Source organism: Cygnus olor, chromosome Z, assembly GCF_009769625.2.
Source record: "Cygnus olor isolate bCygOlo1 chromosome Z, bCygOlo1.pri.v2, whole genome shotgun sequence".
Taxonomy (NCBI): domain Eukaryota; kingdom Metazoa; phylum Chordata; class Aves; order Anseriformes; family Anatidae; genus Cygnus; species Cygnus olor.
The window spans coordinates 77,858,204-77,877,318 of record NC_049198.1 but is presented as its reverse complement, the minus strand read 5'-3'; the positions used below and the strand labels follow the sequence as shown (position 1 = coordinate 77,877,318).

Sequence of the window (19,115 nt, the reverse complement as noted above, 5' to 3'; positions counted from 1 at the left end):
AGCTAAGGCGCACAAGATGGCGGCCCCCAACCTGGGCCATAACACCTCCCCTCCACACGCCGGGCCTGCCCTCTCGCTGCTGAGTGACAGCCCGACGGCCCATCAGCGAGCCGAGGGGGGCGGGCCGAGCGGGGGCCAGCAGCCAGTCAGGCGGCGCGGCGCGGCGGCGGCGGCGGCAGCAGCATGAGCTTGTCCGTGAGGTGGGGGCGGCAGAGCGGGGGGTGGCGGGCGAATGAAGCGGGTGGTCGCGGCCGGGCGGCGGGGGGCTGCGTACGGCGAGGGGCGGCCGGTGCCGGGCTGTGGTTGTCACCCGTGGGGAAAACGGGGCGCTGAAGCGTCGCTCACCTCCGTGGTGAGGCTGCGGGCTGTTTCCAGGGTGCCCGCTGCACTCGTCTCCAGGGCGCCTCGCGCCTCGGGCGGCGGTAGTGGGAGGGTGGCACCAAAATGGTGGGGTTGGGGCGATGCGGTGTCCCCTGAAGAAGCGCTCTTTGTGCGGTTAATAAGCACCTGAGCAGACAGGAGGGTCCTTTTTGCACAGGAGTTCAGTGATAATCCACTTTCAGGCTTACAAATACGTCTGCTTTGCCTGTGCAGCCAGCCAAGGGCCATTGGGGCTGCTCAAAGCTGTGCTAATCCGGAGCCTGTCTGTGCTGTCCTCCAAGGCTTCTCGCTCTTGGAGGCTCTTATGCTGTGCCAGGTTCACCTTGTGCAGCATGCATACTTGTCCACTTTGGGAATTTCCATGGTACAGCCTCAGCTGTGCTTGAAACCTAAATCCCAGCTGTGCATTTAATCGCTGGATTTGATTGAAGTTAGATAGTCCTCTTTTTCAGTAAAGGGGAAGTAAAAGCGGCTAGCTACAGGATTTGGAAAATAAATGTCCCTGAAAAGCAATATTCTGTTCACACATCAGTTATCTTCAAGCACCTTACGTTATGTGGCACTGCATGCATTTTTTTTCTGTTGCAGATGAACATATAATAGGTTTCTTCCTGAAAGCATGTAGAATTACACAATAACCAGATGGGAAAGGACTTCTGGGTGCCATCTAGTCCAGCTTTCTGCTCAGAGTATGATCCATCTCAAAGCTACAGGAGGTTGCCGAGGTTCTTTCCGGCCAGGTTTTGAATGTTTCTAGCAGTGGAGGTTGTTCAGTCTGTCATTGCGGCTCTTCCTGCACATAAATGTGGGAGTTTTCCTGTAGATCCACTTGCAGCTTCACCTGTTGCAGTTTGTAGTTGTCTCCTGTTCTTTTGATGTGTACCTCTGAGGGGAGCCTGTCTCTGTCTTCTCTATCTAATCCTCTAGACAGTGAAGGACTAGTGAGTTTATGTGGCAAGGTTTTGGCAATGGGGGGTGGCCTCTGTGGGAAGAGCCCAGCAGTTGCCCCATGTTAGAAAAGGGCCAGTTTCAGCCGGCTCCAAAGGGACCCACCACTGGCCAGAGCTGAGCCAGTAACTGATGTTTTTTGTGCCTCTGTGAGAGTAGATTTAAGAAAGGAAACAAAAACTGCTGGTCAGCAGCAGCTGGGAGAGTGAGAAGTGAGACCATGCCCTGCAGCCCCGAGGTGAGTGCCGCAGGAGGTGCTCCAGGCACGCAGCAGCAGTTCCCCTGTGGCCTGTGGAGAGGCCCCTGGTGGAGCAGGCTGTCCCCCTGCCGACCATGGGTCCCACATGGAGCAGATCTCCACGCTGCAGCCCGTGGAGGAGCCCCTGGAGGAGGCTGCAGCCCATGGAGAGCCCCCGCAGGAGCAGGCCCCAGGCCGGAGCTGCAGCCCGTGGAGAGGAGCCCACGCGGGAGCAGGGGGTCTGGGGGGAGCTGCCGCCCGTGGGGGACCCGTGCTGGAGCAGTTTGCTCCTGGGGGATGGATGGACCCCGTGGTATGGAGCCGTGTGGGAGCAGTTCCTGAAGAGCTGCTGCCTGTGGGCAGCCCCCGCAGGCTCAGTTTGGGAAGGACGGCATCCCGTGGGAGGGACCCCGCGTGGAGCAGTGGCAGAGAGGGACCCTAAAGGAGTGGTGGAGACGAAGCGTCAGGGACTGACCGCAGCCCCCAGTCCCTGTTCTCCTGCACTGCTCAGGGAGAAGAGATGAAAGAGAGTAGATGGGGGTGAGGTTTTTTAGTTTGTTTTTTGTTTTTCACTTCTCTAGCTTGTTAGTAATAGGCAATATATTTTATTACTCTCTGTATGCTGAGTCTGTTTTGCCTGTGATGATAACTGTTGGGTGATCTTCCTGTCTTTATCTCAACCCCTGAGCCCTTTGCATCGTATTTTCTCCCCCTCGTGCTTTCAGGAGGGGGACTGAGAGAGCAGTAGCGGTTGTGTTGGAGCTCAGCTGCCCAGCTGCGTAAAACCACCACAAGGACAACACAAATGCCATATCTGTGGCCCTTCCCCACCTGCTCCTTCTGCCCCCGTCACTTGCGTCAGAACAAACTCGGCTCCTTCAGCTTCTCCTGTATCAGGTGCTGCAGCCACCTAGGCATTGATCACGGTCTGCCTTAGAGAACAGAAAACGGATAAAGTCTCTGCATTACTGGGGCACCCCCAGCTGGATGCAGTACTTCAAGTGTGGCCTTGTGATTGCGGAGTGGAGTGAATTATCACTGCAGTTAGCTGAGTTTATTGACAAGATGATTTGCTGCTGAGCTTTGTGCATACCTGATGCTTCCAAGAGTGTGCTTTCAGCCTTCTGAGAGTTCTAGCAGGTATCACCTTTTACCTCGATCGAGTGCACAACTTCTCTTAGACTTCTTGCTCTGAGGCGGACACCTTCCAAGCAATCATTCTGGATTAAGCATTCAGTCTCTGATCTAAATAAAGCACAGTTAGAGCAAAAATTATACACTGCTACTTGACCTGAGTAGCCTTTACCTGTGTCATCTTCATTTTTTCCCTGTTCTCCCCATGACTTTTTTTTCTTTCTGTTACCTGAATATTTAATCTTATTTCTATGCCAGCAAAGGAAAATAAGATTTGTCTTTGAGTAATATTTGCTGATTTGGGGGACTTGAGCCTTTTATATGCAACAGAAGCAGATCAAAAATGTTTTCAGATTAGTGTGTCTATGATAATAAAGGATTTAAAAAAAAAATCCCTAAGTGCCAAGTATCTCTGGAATGTTTCTGGCAAAAAAAAGCCGAAGATTTGTGGCACGCAACACGTACTGTAGCAGCTGGACATCCAAGTTAAATGTTAAAGCTGTAGCTGCATCTGTGTCTCAAAACTCTTTTAGGCAGTTTAGAAATAAGGTGTTTTCAGGAGTTGTGTAATCTCAGCTGCTAATCTAGTTTGTAATGTCAAGCATTCTTTTCAACAGGTAGTTTTCCTTATGCTTTTTGATGGTTTGCTGTTGATCAACTCACCTATGCTGATTTTGTTTTGGGTGGGGGAGTAGAGGTGCTATTCAGCCAGCACAAAGGGCTTGTCTGTTTTGGGTGTTATTTTATATTGGGAGGAGACAGGCTGGAGAGATGTCAGATGGGGATGGTAGTGATCTGTGCAATTCTGGTGAGTTTCTTATTGGTGGAAAACATTATCTATAGTGGTATCTTCCCAGCAGTAATCAGTTACATTGAATTTCTCTCTTCTTGTATAGGAATGAGCTTTCAGTGGACAAAATGAAAAAGAAGAAAAGAAGAGAACTGACTGAGGAACAGAAACAAGAAATTAAAGATGCCTTTGAGTTGTTTGATACAGACAAAGATAGAGCAATAAATTACCACGAATTGAAGGTATTTTTTTTTTCATTTAATTAATTTTAGGACAGGCAATATATATCTCCTTCTAAGTGAGTTTTTATGATGGCAGCTGCATCTTAAAAAATGCTCCATGTGTCACATCTGCTGCCAGGCTGAAGGAGTGTAGATATTCAAAAAAGAAATTGCAAATATTGCATTGATGTTTGCACTGATGTAAGATTGAGCTTTTCTCCTCTCATTGTACGCAGTGTAGTAATGGAATTGCTCTAGCATTCTGCATAACAGAGATCTGAATGCTCCCCAGGTGCAGCTTGGGCATACGAGTAAGTGGGAAAACAGCTTTTGAAAAGCTGTTTTGTAGTGCCTTTTAGAGGCACTAAATAATGTAATGCTTGGTGTTGTGAAAATCCACAGGTTTAAAAAACTGAGCTAAAAGATGTGAGTCAGGTTTATAAAGCTGCTGACCAGAAACCAGAGCGTACCCACTTTGCATTTTTCAGCAGGGAGCCTCTGGTCTGTAGGAATGAGGTGTGCTTTTTGCGGTGCTTATCGGACCTGTAGTTTTACTTCCCAGTGAAGGCCTCTCCTGTTACTAGCTATCAGCAAATGGAGGTTGGGATGGCAGTCCTTGTTCCTAGTGAGTCCTCCTGTCTCAGGAAGCATTGCATTAGTTTATTAAAGGCTCTTTAAGCCTTTTATGAATTGCTATTCTAATTATACTGGCTTGGGGAGGCCAGTGTTCCTGTCATAGGTAGAGTAAGATTATTTGGGGAAGAAATGCCTAATCCAGCCTGCTTGTTCCACAGTCTTGCTTTATCAAGTGACTCAAGAAAGGAGTAAAAATATTTTCTATTTTACCTTTATTTCAGAGTTTGGGTATTTTGTCTCTGCTGAAAACTATGAGTAGGGTACCACTAGGGACTGTTGGTACAGTTTGTCCTGTTAGTGTGCATTGCATTCCCAGCTGTCTGACTGGAAATACATTTATTAGCTGTCCAATTAAATATGGTGCCCCTGAATTTAATGCTGTTGAACAGAAATGTATAGAGTAAAGAAATATCTCCTCTACAAAGTCAGCATGTAGCATAGGTTTTGAAAGGCTATATTGAATAGGATTGTGGCTTTCTATTTCTGGTTTAGTGTATGTTCATATGTTTGAAAGCAGTCAAGGCAGTGTGTGCTGAGAATTGCCATCTCTGTTGAAATGTGGAAACTAAGCATGTATCCCTAACCTAATGGAAAAATAAGTATTATTGGTTTGTGTGGTTATAGTTATATTAGTATCAGTGGAAAAGTGGTAAATTGAGTCTCTTGTAAGATGACTTGTAAACTTAGACATGTTCAGTAATTTAAAGAATGCTTTTCAATTTAATCTTGGAAGAAGGGACAGTACTTGAAACTTCTTTGAAAGTCAGGATAGAAGTCTGCTTTTCCTAAAAAGCATTTTATACATTCTATAATATTCTTGAAAACGCAAAGGCTGTTTTTTCCACTTACAACCTGATGCTCTATTTGCTAACGTTAATTTTAGGTGATATTTTTATACAAAGCATTTTTTGCTTTTATTTTATTTATTATTGTTGCTATCCCACCGATATGCATAATCAGTCCTGGGCAATAAGGTGCTTATTAAAAATAAGAAACTTAAAATCTGTAGTTTAATATTCATATTTGGTTGCACTTCCATTTTCTTCCAAAAGGTGGCAATGAGAGCCTTGGGTTTTGATGTGAAAAAAGCTGATGTACTGAAAATACTTAAAGATTATGATCGAGAAGCAACAGGCAAGATCACTTTTGAAGATTTTAATGAAGTTGGTATGTATTTGATTTTATACCTTTAGAAGACTACCTTCAGAGAAACTTAGCCTACAGTAGTGACAGGAGTTTGGGCAGAGTACTTTGTGTGCATTTTCAGTTACTGGTTCTACTGGGAAATAGAGGAGGGAGATTTAATTTCATATTTTTATTCAGAAACATGAATAGTGAAGGAAAGTAATTCTTTTTATATTGAGTAGTCGGTTGATAAATGGAGATGAATACATTTTACAGCAGTGTAAAAGGAAACAGGCTATACATATTCCTTATCTGTATAAAACTTCTGCAAAGGAATAGCCCCTAACTTGAGAGGTAGATGTTTTTGTGTTTATTGATTTTTGTTGGAATCTCCTTCCTGCTTGGAAAAAGTAGTTGGCACTGGTTTTCATGGGAAGGAGTGTACACAGAGACAAACTGTAAACTGAATACAGATTTCATATATAACAAAGATAAGAGAAATTGAAGCAGATGCTAAGTATTGTACATCAAGGATTTTCAGCTGCTGATAAAAACAGTGAATTTCATTAGGCTGCTTCTTTCATCTGAAGAGCATGTGTTTTGCATAGTTTTACATACTTTGTATATGGAGTGATCTGCAGAATTAAAAAAAATGAGGGATTACGCTTCCTTGAGGATTTTTTGATTGTTAGACATAATTTGTACTTTTGTATACAATTCATATTTACCAAAAATATAAACTGGAATCCCTTCATATATATGTTACAGTTTTATATCTCTATTTCATGATTCCACTCCATGTGTTCAGGGTATTAAATTTACATAAGGTTTCTGAAAAAAAAACCACCACCATTGTAGTGTATTTGCTTTTGGCTACAAATAACAATCTGTTTGGTAATGGTGAAACAATTATTGTTTTAAATGTGGCAATCTTTAGAGATTTTATAGGTTAGGATTGGAGAAAATGTGTTGTTAATGACATGTAATATTTTTTCCTTAGTCATATTCCAAGTTAGAGCAAATTCTGAGTCAGAAGGAAATTGGAGTCTATGGGGGAATAAAATTGATCAGTCCTTATTAAAAAATAAAAATTAAAAAAAATGATTTAATATTAGGTCCTAATGTTCAGTCCTGTCACAGCCAGGACCAATACAAGGTAGGCAGTCAAAAAGTGCTGCGAGAAGCTAGGAAAAGTCACGGAGAAAGCACAACATGTACCAGGAAGGCAATTGTACCAATCCAAAAACTTGAATCTGATTTGAGTGCAGTTATAACATGATATGTCCTTGTCACAGAGTTGAACTTGATACCAGCTGTAGCATAAAGATCAGGGGGTTAGAGAAAATAGGTTATAGAAACTATTATTCTGAGGAGCTGGCTGAATATAGTTTTTAAAAAAAATGTTGAGCCATCAGTTTTGCATAATTATAATCTGTGTTTCAAATGTTGGAACTGACTATCTGAAATGTATCAAGATACAATTGTATTTTGTCTTGTTCTGTACAGACATTTGACCTATGATATTTAGAGACATAGTGTTTTATTGTTCTTCAGCTAGTGTTGCAGTTGCCTTTCTGCCAGAAAAAGTAGAATTTATCAAATGATGTAGTGCTGTTATGCAATGTAGTTTTAGATAAAAATATTTAAATAAAAATCTGAGAGATTTTTATATGCATTTTAGTATACATTATATAAATAAATACCTAAATGTTTAAATATATAGAGATATGAAAATAAGAAAACCTCATTACTATAACGAGCTTATCTGAGCTTGAATCTAATAGTTTTGTTTCAAGTTCACTGAGCTAGAGGAGGCATTCCATCTGCAAACAGTAGCAGATGCTGAGTGCTTCTCTTTGCACAAATGAGGATGGTGTATCTTTAATGGCTTTGTAAAAGTCTTAGTAAGTCCTGCAGTACAAGACTAGCAGGTACAAAGATGTGAAGGTATTTCAGAAATGTCTGAAATAATTACAAGCGAAATATTTTTGTGAAACAAGCTAGTTTGCCTGTCTTCTCTGTTGCAGAAGCTAACAAATGGATTTGATAAAAGGAATAACCAAGACTGGTGAATTCTTTTAAAATTAACATCTTGCAGCTCATAGTTGTGTCCTTTCCATAACCGTTGGGCTTTGGTTTTGTTGTTGAGATTGTTTTTTTCTTTTTTGGGGGGCACTTTTGTATCTAAAAGAGAAGTTCCATATGAATGTTATTCATTACTTAGTGTTGTTTCAGTGTTCTCCCCAAGTCAAAACTCTGTCCAGATCATAACATTTAAAATCAACAAATTAAAGTATCTGTGTCTGTCAGAGGTGATGTTTTTTTTCTGAAGTGCAAGCTTGGAACAGAGTAGGCACATGTATATTTTCAAGTTATATAGGAAAGTCTATTGAAAGCATGAGTGTGTCTAAACTGCCATGTAGCTTTTCCCCTGTAACTCGTATATGGCAAAGAGAAACTCAACTTGTGAGAAGAGTTGACAAAGGTCAGATAGCTGCCAAGCAATTTGTGCATATTGAATTGGAATAGATTAAAAATGGAAGAATAGGTCAAATCTGAAATACACATTCTTCCTATCACCTCAGTCTGTTTGTCATTCTGAATTTACCCTTTAGAATCTTCTAGTCTAATTTCAGTGTCCTTACAGTGACAGACTGGATATTGGACAGAGATCCACAAGAAGAAATACTCAAGGCATTCAAATTGTTTGATGATGATGACTCTGGTAAAATAAGTCTGAGAAACCTGCGTCGGGTTGCTAGAGAACTGGGTGAAAATATGTCCGATGAAGAACTACGGGCTATGATCGAAGAATTTGATAAAGACGGAGATGGAGAAAGTAAGTATTAAGAATTAAAATCCCATATAGTTCATTCTTAATCTTCTCCCCTTTTTAAAAGTAGTATTATCTTGAAAATGCCTGAAATTTTAACATTGTCATCTCTTTTTTTTTTTTTTAATAACTCTCAGCTCAAACTTGATTCCCTTACATATAAGGGAAATAGTTTTTGATACCTGCTAGCCCTGGAAATGCATGGTGGAGTCTAAAAACCAAATTGATTTCTCACCCTCAAATTCATCACAACTCTTACTCAACCAATGCTTATTAAAAGATTTGTTAAAGTTTAGCTGAAAGTAGAAGTAACTGAATTGGTACATGGAAGAGTCCTTGTGCTACATTACATTCTTATTTCTGTATGAATCAGTAAAAGGGTTAAAGTGCTAAGAGGACTTCTTTTGATCATCTAGTCCAATATTTCTTAAGTGGTAATGTGTCACTGTTGTGATTTCTGCCTGTTAGTGTAATAATCTGTACCTGACTAATAAATCATGCTGGACTTAACCCTGGTCCAAGCAGCATCAGCTGGGAGGAGTCTCTAATGTGCTTCTGGACTCAGGGGTGCTGAAGAACTCGGTGTGAAAAATGGCTCAGGGCAATTAACAAGGTCCATACAGAGCGGGCTGCAGAGGAGGTTTATTAGCTGGATAAAGAATGAAATAGCAAATCTAACTTGATGCTATGCTCATTAAATCTTCCTAAGCGCTTCAGCTTAATGTTGGTGTCTGCCCCCGCCTCCTTCCCCTTAACTTAAACCTTTACATTTATACCAGAAACCTTAACACATGGATTTTGGGAGCCACTCACTTCAGACAGTCAACACAGATGCTGCATTTCCAAGAATCATGGAAACCTGCTTCTGAGGTTTTTCTTTCTTTCTTTTCTTTTTTCTTTTTGGTGATTCTCGTCTGAGATTTCAGTAGCAGTTCGTCACCTTTTTCAGAAGCAATAACATATATATTTGTCAGCAACAACATCTGTTGGATTCAAAACCCCAGTAGTAGGGGAAAAACAATGCATTGCTGTCAGCCCTGACAGATACTTTTCTCTGTTCTGCTTGTGGTAGATGTATGCTCGAGTGTGGAATAACAACTACAAGTTTGTCAGCTGCTGACCTATGCTTGTTTGCAATTACTCAAGTACTGAAACAGTCAGATGGTTTTCTTTCAAGGGGAAAAACAGGCCATTCAAACAAGATCAGTGCTGTGGAAATGCTAACTTTGTGTCATTGTATTGGTGAAAACAGGGAGCCTGAAGGCAAAGATAGCTAAAGCTCCCTGTTTTAATTGCCATTAGAGTGGTATTGTTGACAATGTTACTACAAGAGTTAGTGGATTGTTGAGAAAACTTTTCTTTCCTTTTGGAGATACTATCTTCTGGTATCTCTCTGTTTTCTGAGGCCCTGGTTCCTTAATAAATCCACACTGCATAATTCTGGTGTTCCTCCACACCGCCAGGTGTGTCTTCCCACACATTTCTTGCATTGGTATCAGTTTCAGTAACTGCATAGCAAGCCATCTACCCAGACTAGCTATTTGATGTATGCTTTATTTTGAGCTTGTTTCCTTTTGAAAAAGGAATAGTTATAATAGCATTGCATTGCCTGTATTTCCTTTTGTTTATTTCTCTAAAGACTCATATTAGTTTTATTTGAAGGCGTAGCTATAGAGGTGAGAGCAAGTAGAAAACATCAGTCCACACGCACATTTTGTTCTTTGTTGCTCTCCTGGAGTTGCCAGTGGAGACGTCTGTATCAGGATCATGGATGGTCTTTGATGTATCACTGTTTGGTCACTGGAAGTTAATATAGATCTTTAGCTCCTTTCAGGAAGGTCATAATTATCTTGAATTAGTGCAATATTTTGAATACAAGTTGATCAGCTGAGGGTGCGTAGCTCATTTTCCTTATTTATCTGTTAATTTTCTTTCTTAGAGTAGTCTAGCACAAGATTGAATATGAAAGACTGGCAGCATAATGTTTGTATATGGTACTGTTTATCCATAGTGCTCTGTGTTTTCTGTCCTTTAAAGAAAACCAATGCTGCTTCTAGCTTTTAAGATTCATTCTGAAAAAGTAAATAATCCCGTGAGTCACTGTTCTGTTCAGTTTCAAACATCTGGGTCAAGTAACAAAATTTCACTGTCATCTAGTTCTCCTTCTTTTCCTGCCAAGGAAAATAAATCTGAAAGTATTAGTTGGTAGCATTTTTAATTGATGCCTTAAATACAGGAATAATACCACTTGTGGTTAAACACTCTTGTTACATTTGAAAGATTGTTGTGTTCATAGGGAAATAAGGTCTGTTATGTGATATCAAGGCTGCTTGAAACTTAATCTTTGTAGTGAAACTACTGAGCTGTGCTGGTACTCTCTGACAAATTTGCTGTTAAAGTATTCTCAACATATTTATATCTGCCTTAAAAAGGTAAATCATCTTATTTTCATACTGCTGGTCTTAAGAGTGACTCCTGTTTTGGAGCATGGCTGTTTTTAGAAACTCTGTGCTGTCAGTTCATGCAGTTTTTGTCTTGTGTAGGTGCATCTAAAGGAAGCATAATCCAATGTCAGGTCTTGGATTCTGGCAGAAAATTATGGAGAGAGGGTGAAAAAAAAAAGCTCTACTGAATTAATATGCTTCCTTAACTCTCCAAGTCAACGTTTTCTTCATATTAACTGTAATAATACTTTATGACGATGTATGTCGTGAAAATGATGGAAATCTGATGCTAGGGAAGGCTGTGATAGCTTCTCATTTCATTGTGCCTAACTTGTGAACAGATCCTGAGTCTGAGGAGCATTACCTGGGTTACTGGGAATTGTTACCACATTTCTCTTTGCAGTTTGTTTGAATGTTGCAAAAATTGTTTATCATTATAATATTGTATTTCCACTTAGCAACACTATTGAACAAAGATGTTTTGAACCAGAGAATATTTTGGTAGGGATGTTTGCATTTGAGGTTCTTTGAAACTTCCTTTGGCTTCCAGTTTTGGGATGTGTGCAGTATTGAAACTGGCTATGGAATATTTCTGGCATAGTCTTCAGAAATTGTATCGCAAACACCTGGGTAGAAGTTGTGTCAGGAGGTGGATTAGGATGTATACTGTAAACATACATAATTTTTTTTTCATGTATTATCTTTGTTTCTTGTTAAACAGCAGTCAGTCTCAGCACAGTACTTCTGGGGAGAAAATGTTACTCCCTTTTGCCTTTTTGACCTTTTCTTTCTGTATTTTTCAGTAGTCCATCGCATAACCGGGCAACACATGAAAGACTCTCCAACTTACTCATCCATCATGTTGTCAGTGTACTGAGGGAAAAAAAGGGAAAAAAAAAGTCCTTGGTACATTGTGGAAATGCATTCCGTACCTCTTCTGCAGAGTTGTTTAGCCATTCTCATAAACACAGTGTTTCCATAATCCTATGGCAGAAACAATTGATTCCAAACAATATAGCAAATAATTTGCCTTTGTGAGGTGAAAATTCAGTCAAGACGTGAATATTGGTCGTTCAGTCTACTTGATAATACCTGGGGTCTGATTGTTCTGTGCAGCCCTTGTAGTAGCCTTGTGTAGTCCTCAGCTACAGGAAATGGAGGTGAACATCCATGCAGGGAGCTGGGCATTGTATGCTCTGAACAGCAAGTCTGTTTAATTACTACAGGAAAATATTTTCAAATCCAAAAGTTAGAATTAAAAATCTAATCCACTACTTCAATTTTTCTTGTGCAACAAAATACAACGGTCTTGTATTATGGATTTTTTCTTAAAGTTCAGTGCTTAGTGTCCTACTTGCAGGCTTATGGCTGAAGAGGTAAAAATAATGTAATATGTATTTCCATATTTTGCCTCTTTTTCTGTGTCTAATATTTGCCCTCTGGTCAGTAGTGTCCTGGAACAGTACCATAGAAATAGAATAATTTGACATGCATTTAGTTCTTCATATTGGACTGACAAGCTGATGTGCCTGCAGGCTTACCTACAAAGGAAGGCATTTGTATCATGCTGCAATGAGCATTTGGGCTGTTGGGGGTATGCCATAGGTCCTGGGCAGCAGGAGAAATACAGACCTCTAAAATCACTTATGGTCTTTCTGGATGCTGTAACTCTTTCAGGCCTTGAAGGTAGGTAAGCAATGGAGCCTTGGAGATGTTTCAGAGCCTGAACAATGTGGTTTAGCTAGCCTGCTTTGAGCAAGGGATTGGGCTGTGATTTTAGGATTAGTGTTCAGTAACTCAAAAGGTATTTAAAATTTGTGAGAGTAATTAATTTCTCAACACAGAATTATGCATTTGTTATCTTTTAATAGATTTAGTGTATTTGTAGAAATTGATTGTGTAAGTGAATTAGAGGAAATTCAGAGTTTACTTCTTGTTAAATGCCAACAAAGATACATAATTTACTTTGTATGTAGCTAGGAGAAACGCAAGCCATTTAATTCACAACCTTGCATAAGGTTACTAAAGACTAGGGAAGAGTCTTCAGAAGCAACAGTAGAAGAGAATAGGTGTAAAATGTCGGGGTGCAGTCTGAGCCCAAGCTAACTACTTGTCCCTCTTCTGACATCTTGACTACTTTGAGAATAACCAATGGCTTCACGTTATTAACAGCAGTTTTATACTGATAATTTTGCCTGATTTGTGCAGTTGACCATAGCCTACTTCATTTTCATCTTTAAAATCTTAGTAGCTTTGCCAGACGTTGGAATCATACTTTAGTTGTTACGTTTTAGGGAGTAGCTAGATTTCTGTGGTCATCTGCCAGATGCGTGTGTGGTTCCATCGAATTGCTTTTCTTACAACTAAACTGATTAAGTTTCATCTCTGGATTCCTGTTTAATGTGGCTTACTGAAAAGCTTCTTTGGGCTCCAGATACGTTCTTCAGATAACTGCTGTTGGGAAAGGTCATGCACATTGAGACTGTTGCTCTCTTCATCAAGTAAACAGTGAAACTGGAAATTATCTTAAATAAGATAACCTGTAAGTATTTTTTAAAGCAACTTATTGGCTTCAATATCTAATCTCTTTTCATTTTTGTGTGTAACTTAAAGCAATTTCAGAGGCTTAACAAGGGAAAGCAATATGCTGCTTGTTGACCAGTATAACTAAACCATATAGCGCTTGTTTTATATGCAGAAAAGCTTTAATTGATAATTCCAAACCCTGGAAAATAAGTTTCTTATTTTTGTGGTTTTCAGTGTAACTGACCAAGAATCAGAACTATTGCTGAATGTAAAGCATTATAATGGAGCCGAAACAGGCCCAAACTCATCTTTTCTATTTCCTTAAATCTGTTTGTTGTTCCTCATTCTGACCTTCAGCCTTCACTTTCTAGGAATGAATTGATAAATATTCGTATACATAAATATCCTGTATATATTTTGTAATCATCCATCCTCTCCTCTTATTCATATTCTTAACTATTTCAGCGTCTGTTCCAGATATATTCCCCTTTGAAATTGCTAGAACTGTTTCTCAGCTCTTTCACGCCTTCTTGGTATCTATTTTGTAATAAAAACCATCAAAATGATGATGATTAGTATCAAATCATTGCTAGCCGCTACATTCTAAGAACAAAAATGCATTAAAGTGTAATTAAGGTGGAAACGACAGTACATAAGGGAGGACTTGCTGAAATGTTGTAATCATCTGAACTCAACATATGATAAATTTAGCAAGCATAGAAATATATGGTTATATTTGAAGATATTAATGAGATAAAGTTGTACAGATGCTTTTTAACATCACACAGACAACATTGTTATTATGTGTAGTAGAATATGGTGACTGACTAACATTTCAGGATGTATGGTCCTAAACTAGATTAAACTAACGTGTCTCTTATTTTTTTAAATGTGTTGCAAGAGGGCAGGTTTAGGTTTATTTTTTAAAAAAATGTGTATCTTTAACGTAATTTGCTTTGCTTTCTTCTGGCTTTAAATGTAACTCATGCTTTGCAATACTTTGTTTAGGAATAACGTGGGTACACTGGCTGGGGTAGATAATTGTCAGGGAAAATTTGTCATGGTGTCTGGTCTCTTCGTTTCACTGACTTAGTCTAATCATTCCCCAGCGCAGTAATTAGTTGCAGAGTGAACATGTTCATTGGCTAACTCTTCTACAGTGGCTCTGTTTTAACATATGAGTAAGGTCAATAGCTCAGGTATAAGTGCAGCAAAATAATTAATGACTGCTAATTAATTTATTATTATGACTTAATTTCTTCGAGTACATTTGTGTAAAATTTCAGTTAATTATAACTGTAAAATGAAGAAAGTTCAGATGGGGGAAAAGCTTGTCAAAAGTCCATTTTAATTCTAGCTAATTTATTGAATCATTAGTAAATTATCTTAAAATCCATTTTGTATTTTGGCAAGTGTTACAGGTTTGGCAGAGAGGAAAATGATGGTGTGGGTGTTTTTTTTTTTTATTTTTTTGGGGGGGAGGAACACAAAGGTCTGAGTGATGACTTGAAGAATAAAACAGAATTTGATTGTAACTGGAACTGCTGCATTGTTACTTGAGAAGCATGTGTTTAATACGTTTTATTTACCGTTTTTAACATTTTAATATATGTTAAAGTCATAAAGTGGTGTGTTTTTGCTTGGCCATCTTTTTAAATACTTTTCTATTATTTTTGTTTTCTTTTTAGAATTTTTTACTTTCAGCATTAGAAATAGTAGCTTGTTATATACAAGCTAGATTCTGGCTTAAGTATCACACGTAATTAAGATTGCATTCTGACTTTACCCTTTTACATGCAAAAAAAGAACCATTAAAACTCTTCTAGAAGGAAAAAAAAAAAACTTGTACAAAGTGTGGTTAACAATCTGTCAGACCCAACAAATATTAAGTTGGAAACCTTCAAGTGAAAAGCATGATACAGATACATACGTTATTTTCTCTTTCGTTTTATGGGTATTTGCTGTTTGTCTAATAATTTTTTTTTCTACAGTCAATCAAGAAGAGTTCATTGCTATTATGACTGGAGACATTTAACATCAGAAAAGAAGAAATGAATTCATCGCAAAAGGGAGGAATTAGTGACATCTGCCATTCCAATATTTTGTACTTTGTTTCTGTAGAGTCATGTAGAAGATTACTTTCCTCACAGATCAAAATAACACAGGTTTTATAAACTGATACTTCGGTACTTTGTGTCATTAAATATTGTCACTTAAATAGTTGATATAGCATATTAGAAGAAGTAAAGCTACATTTCAGAATGTTTGAGTACTCATTTGTAAAATAGCTTTGGATAAGGTTTCTAAATTATATCGTATTATAAGAGACTTTTGAAGTTGACTTTGTGTTATGATTAGCTATGGCCTTAGTTTTGATACATAAGGTTTGACAAGCTTCCATTTTAATAAAATATTCTTTACTATTGCTACTTGAAAGTCTTGTTTTTGTTTTACTTGAGCCAGACAATAATTTAAAATCCTTCAAAGAAAACGTGTTTTTTTTTTTTTTTTTTGGTGGTGTTTTTTTTTTTTTTTCATTTATAGATTTTTATTTCTGTTCTAGATGAATGGTAACGTTAAATGAGCAATCATTTCCACCTTTATGATGGCAGAGGGCATGCAACTATGCATGGTGTTAAACACTGTAGCAAAAATGTGGGTAAGTCATGCAGATGACAACCAGTGGCTCTGTTTTTCAGTATCTACACCACTGATACCTGTGGAAACAGTGGCAAGTGTTTATGATGCTCTTTCTGCAGTATCTAGTTGGTACAAAAGCATTATAGGGAATTAATTTTTCAAGTAGTTAGAAAGACTGGGTGTATTTCTAGTTTACCAGGTGTCTTCCAGATTGATATATCAGATTGATATTCTGCATTTCCTGCCTATTGGTTGTAGTTTCTGCCTCTTAAATTTCAAATCTCTTTATATATCAAGAATTTGCTTGTCTTGCTTAATCCTGTTATTATCTTTCCTGTCAGAAGAAAAATCTCTTTTAACTCAGTAATCCTGGGTTTGTCAACAAGTGTGCCCTGCACAAACACGCGGAGCTTGTGGTTTACTGGAGACAGAGGTTACAGTCATCAAAGTTAATAGATTTTTTCCTATTATATTTTCAAGTGTGTGTTATAAAATTCTTATGTATGAAATACTGTGGTGTTCTCTGTTAAAACAACAATATCAACACAGTCACACAGAAAGTTATAACAATTCGAACTGTCTGGCAGTGACTCCGTGTCACTGATCAAGTAATATGAATAGACACCTCATGTGAGTCAGATGACCATCAGCTGGGATTTCCATGCTGGGTTGCTCTTAGAGAGGTCTTCAAAGCAGACTTTGCTAGGAAGGGACATTCTTTTTATTTAAGTATTTTCATTTTGACCATAGCAAAGTGAATTATGAAAATGTAATTTGGGGAAAAATGGTAGGGATAAAATTAACAGGAGATTACTGGGAGTGAGGGAGTATGGGGCTGATATGCACCAGGAAGTTGCAGTCATCTTCATGTTCGGTTAATGTTTGTCTTAAAGTTTGAGTAAAACTCCCTCTGCAGTGTATTGGAAATTGGTTTGTGTTAAGCAGGAGCTTGCTCAAGCAGCAAACAGCAGGAAATATTTTCAGGATGAAGATTGGTGTTTATGGGGGGAAAAAAGTTGCTACGTGTAGTATGGACATACTTTTATATAGATTTCAATATAAACGTAAGGAAAGGGTAAAAATGAGTTGAAGGATTCTACCATAGAAGAGAAAGTCTTGCTTGGGAGTAAGTACTACAAACCTCTTTTAACCTCATTTAACATGCTTTGGAATACAATAGCAAAACCAACAAAACAAAACCCTATAACTTCTTTAAAACAAACAAACAAGCCCACCATTTAAAAAAAAAAAGGCAAAGCAAAAAACAACCTTTAACCAATATTTTGCAATCTTAGAGGTCAGTTTGAGAAGGGAATTATTCAAGGGCAGAAATTTGATGTTTGGGAATTAACTGCTCTTAACTATTTGCTAGGAACAATACAAATACTGTGTTCTTCAGTACTTCCTGACTTTGCTTTTAACTTATATAAACAATTTTAGGGACATTTTTATTTTCAGCAGACAGTGAAAGTGATAGAAAACTTAAAATGGTCCCTTAGCAGTCATCAAAAAACAATTCTTCACTAAGTATCGTACCCTTATTTTTAATGTTCTAGTTTTCTAATACTCCACTGTGGCTGTTAAATGACTTTTGGATGATTTTTATGGGGATATTACTGCTCTGTTCCTCAGAAGATGGCTGATAATTACTTCTTGATAGGTATTGCTTTTGGTTTGTAACTGGTTCAATAAGATGCACTTTTTCTCTTCTGGATTGAGGCCTTATTCCTAGCTTTTTGCAAGGTGCTTTTAAATCTTTCTTTGATCTTTACTACAGTGGTATGTTGCAGCAACTGTGATGGGCTAGGTAACAACAGTGCCATGCTCTGAAAGCCCAGGATAGTGAACTGGAGACCTCCTGCAATCTCAGGTCGCTGGAGTGGAGCAGAAGGAAGTGAAAAGAAACAAATTAAAAATCAGCATAGTATTTAGAGATGTTGTCCCAGTGTTTGGCCTTGCCTTTCCTCCGCATTTCGCTGCTTGGGATATTTTTATATTCGAAAATCATGCTTGTTTGGTGCTGCTGACAACTCAGCTAGCGCTCCTTGCTATTTTCTGTAACATGGGTGTTGCAATTGCTGTTGGCTTTTCTTGTTATTCACTGACCAACAGTATTGTTACAGGTTGGAGTCCACAACTTCGTAAGGGCTAAGCCCTGAATTCAGCACTGCCTGTTTTGTGGGACTCATGCCTATCCTGGTGCTTTCTGGTAGTTTAATTGGTATATTTGTAGGGTACATGTTCTTGTTCTTTGCCCTTTCAGTCTTTGATACCAGAGGAAGAGGAGTCTCATATTTTAGGATGGTCTTTTCAATCCTAAGTTTGCCACGTCAAACATTTGTGTGTGTGTGTGTTTAATGAGAGAGTTTCCACAGCATGCTTAAGCCATCAGAAGTCAGATAATGCCAATGTTCAGGGTACATGTGAAGGAGAAGTTGCAGCCAAAGAGGAGGAGGACCTGTAGGTCCATGCTGGCATCTTTGTCCCTGGGCATAGCTCATGGGGACCTTTTGCACTACGGCTGCAGTCCAGGAAAGCATTTAACTAGAGATGGACACTGCAGTGGCCATGTGTGGTTGTGGCGTGAAGCTGTGTGGGCAAGTCCTTCAATTTTCAACCTTTTGTCTTAAGTTTTGCAGGGTATGTGCAGTTCTAGGTTTTCACAGCTTGCTAAACTGTTGAAGGTGGCAGAGGGTTTTATCACAAATTACACAAGAAGAGAGGCTAAGGACGGTTGTACTAACTGAGTTACTCCAGTGGAAGGTTTTACTCCCTCTGGATTGCTTGTAGCTGCTCGTAACCACTCACACTGTTGAAGGTTTTCGTGTACTCAGATCTGATGGGTGCACTGCCCACATACCCAGTCCTTTTTAATTTTGCACATGTGTCACGTTGGGCTCTGCTGTTAATTAAGTAACGGTTGTGAATGCAGCTTGCCTTGCTGCACGCACAGCCCTATCTGAAGTGAGAGCCGTATTTTTCTTTGACGTGTTCATTAGGTCAAGAGTTTACAGAAGATGGTGCCTGGCACCAGCAAAACTTTTGTGGAAGTCATTTTCTGTAGCACTCTTGCAGAGAGATAATTGCCACTGAAGTGAGTCCACAGGGATGCTGAGAGTGTTTTCATCATAGAGTAAGAAAAGAGAAGTGATTCCACGGAGGTAAGAGGTCAATGTTTTGGGCTCTTCTCCCTTCCCTG

At 39.1% G+C, this 19,115-nt stretch overlaps 1 protein-coding gene across 9 annotated transcripts; it reads left to right on the top strand.

The window, feature by feature from the left end:
- Positions 1–139: 139 nt before the first annotated feature.
- On the top strand, positions 140–15,705 carry CETN3 (centrin 3). Of its 9 annotated transcripts, none has more exons than XM_040540149.1 (7): positions 140–200; positions 3,598–3,733; positions 5,401–5,515; positions 8,121–8,312; positions 9,086–9,176; positions 13,169–13,292; positions 15,268–15,338. In XM_040540149.1, exons 1-6 carry the CDS (start codon positions 184–186, stop codon positions 13,260–13,262), a joined length of 645 nt encoding a protein of 214 aa, XP_040396083.1. In that variant the 5' UTR covers positions 140–183; the 3' UTR covers positions 13,263–13,292; positions 15,268–15,338. The 9 variants fall into 9 exon arrangements, with proteins under 9 accessions (XP_040396083.1, XP_040396084.1, XP_040396087.1 ...); XM_040540150.1 differs by having other exon boundaries at positions 145–191; XM_040540151.1 differs by lacking the exon at positions 140–200 and adding an exon at positions 992–1,186.
- The last annotated feature ends 3,410 nt before the right edge of the window (positions 15,706–19,115 follow it).

Coding starts and splice junctions, on each gene's coding strand:
- CETN3 (XM_040540145.1), top strand. CDS start 2,373: ATGCCATATCTGTGGCCCTTCCCCACCTGCTCCTTCTGCCCCCGTCAC. Junction 5,516..8,120: donor TGAAGATTTTAATGAAGTTG/GTATGTATTTGA, acceptor GTGTCCTTACAG/TGACAGACTGGATATTGGAC. Junction 9,177..13,168: donor CATGGAAACCTGCTTCTGAG/GTTTTTCTTTCT, acceptor CTTACTGAAAAG/CTTCTTTGGGCTCCAGATAC.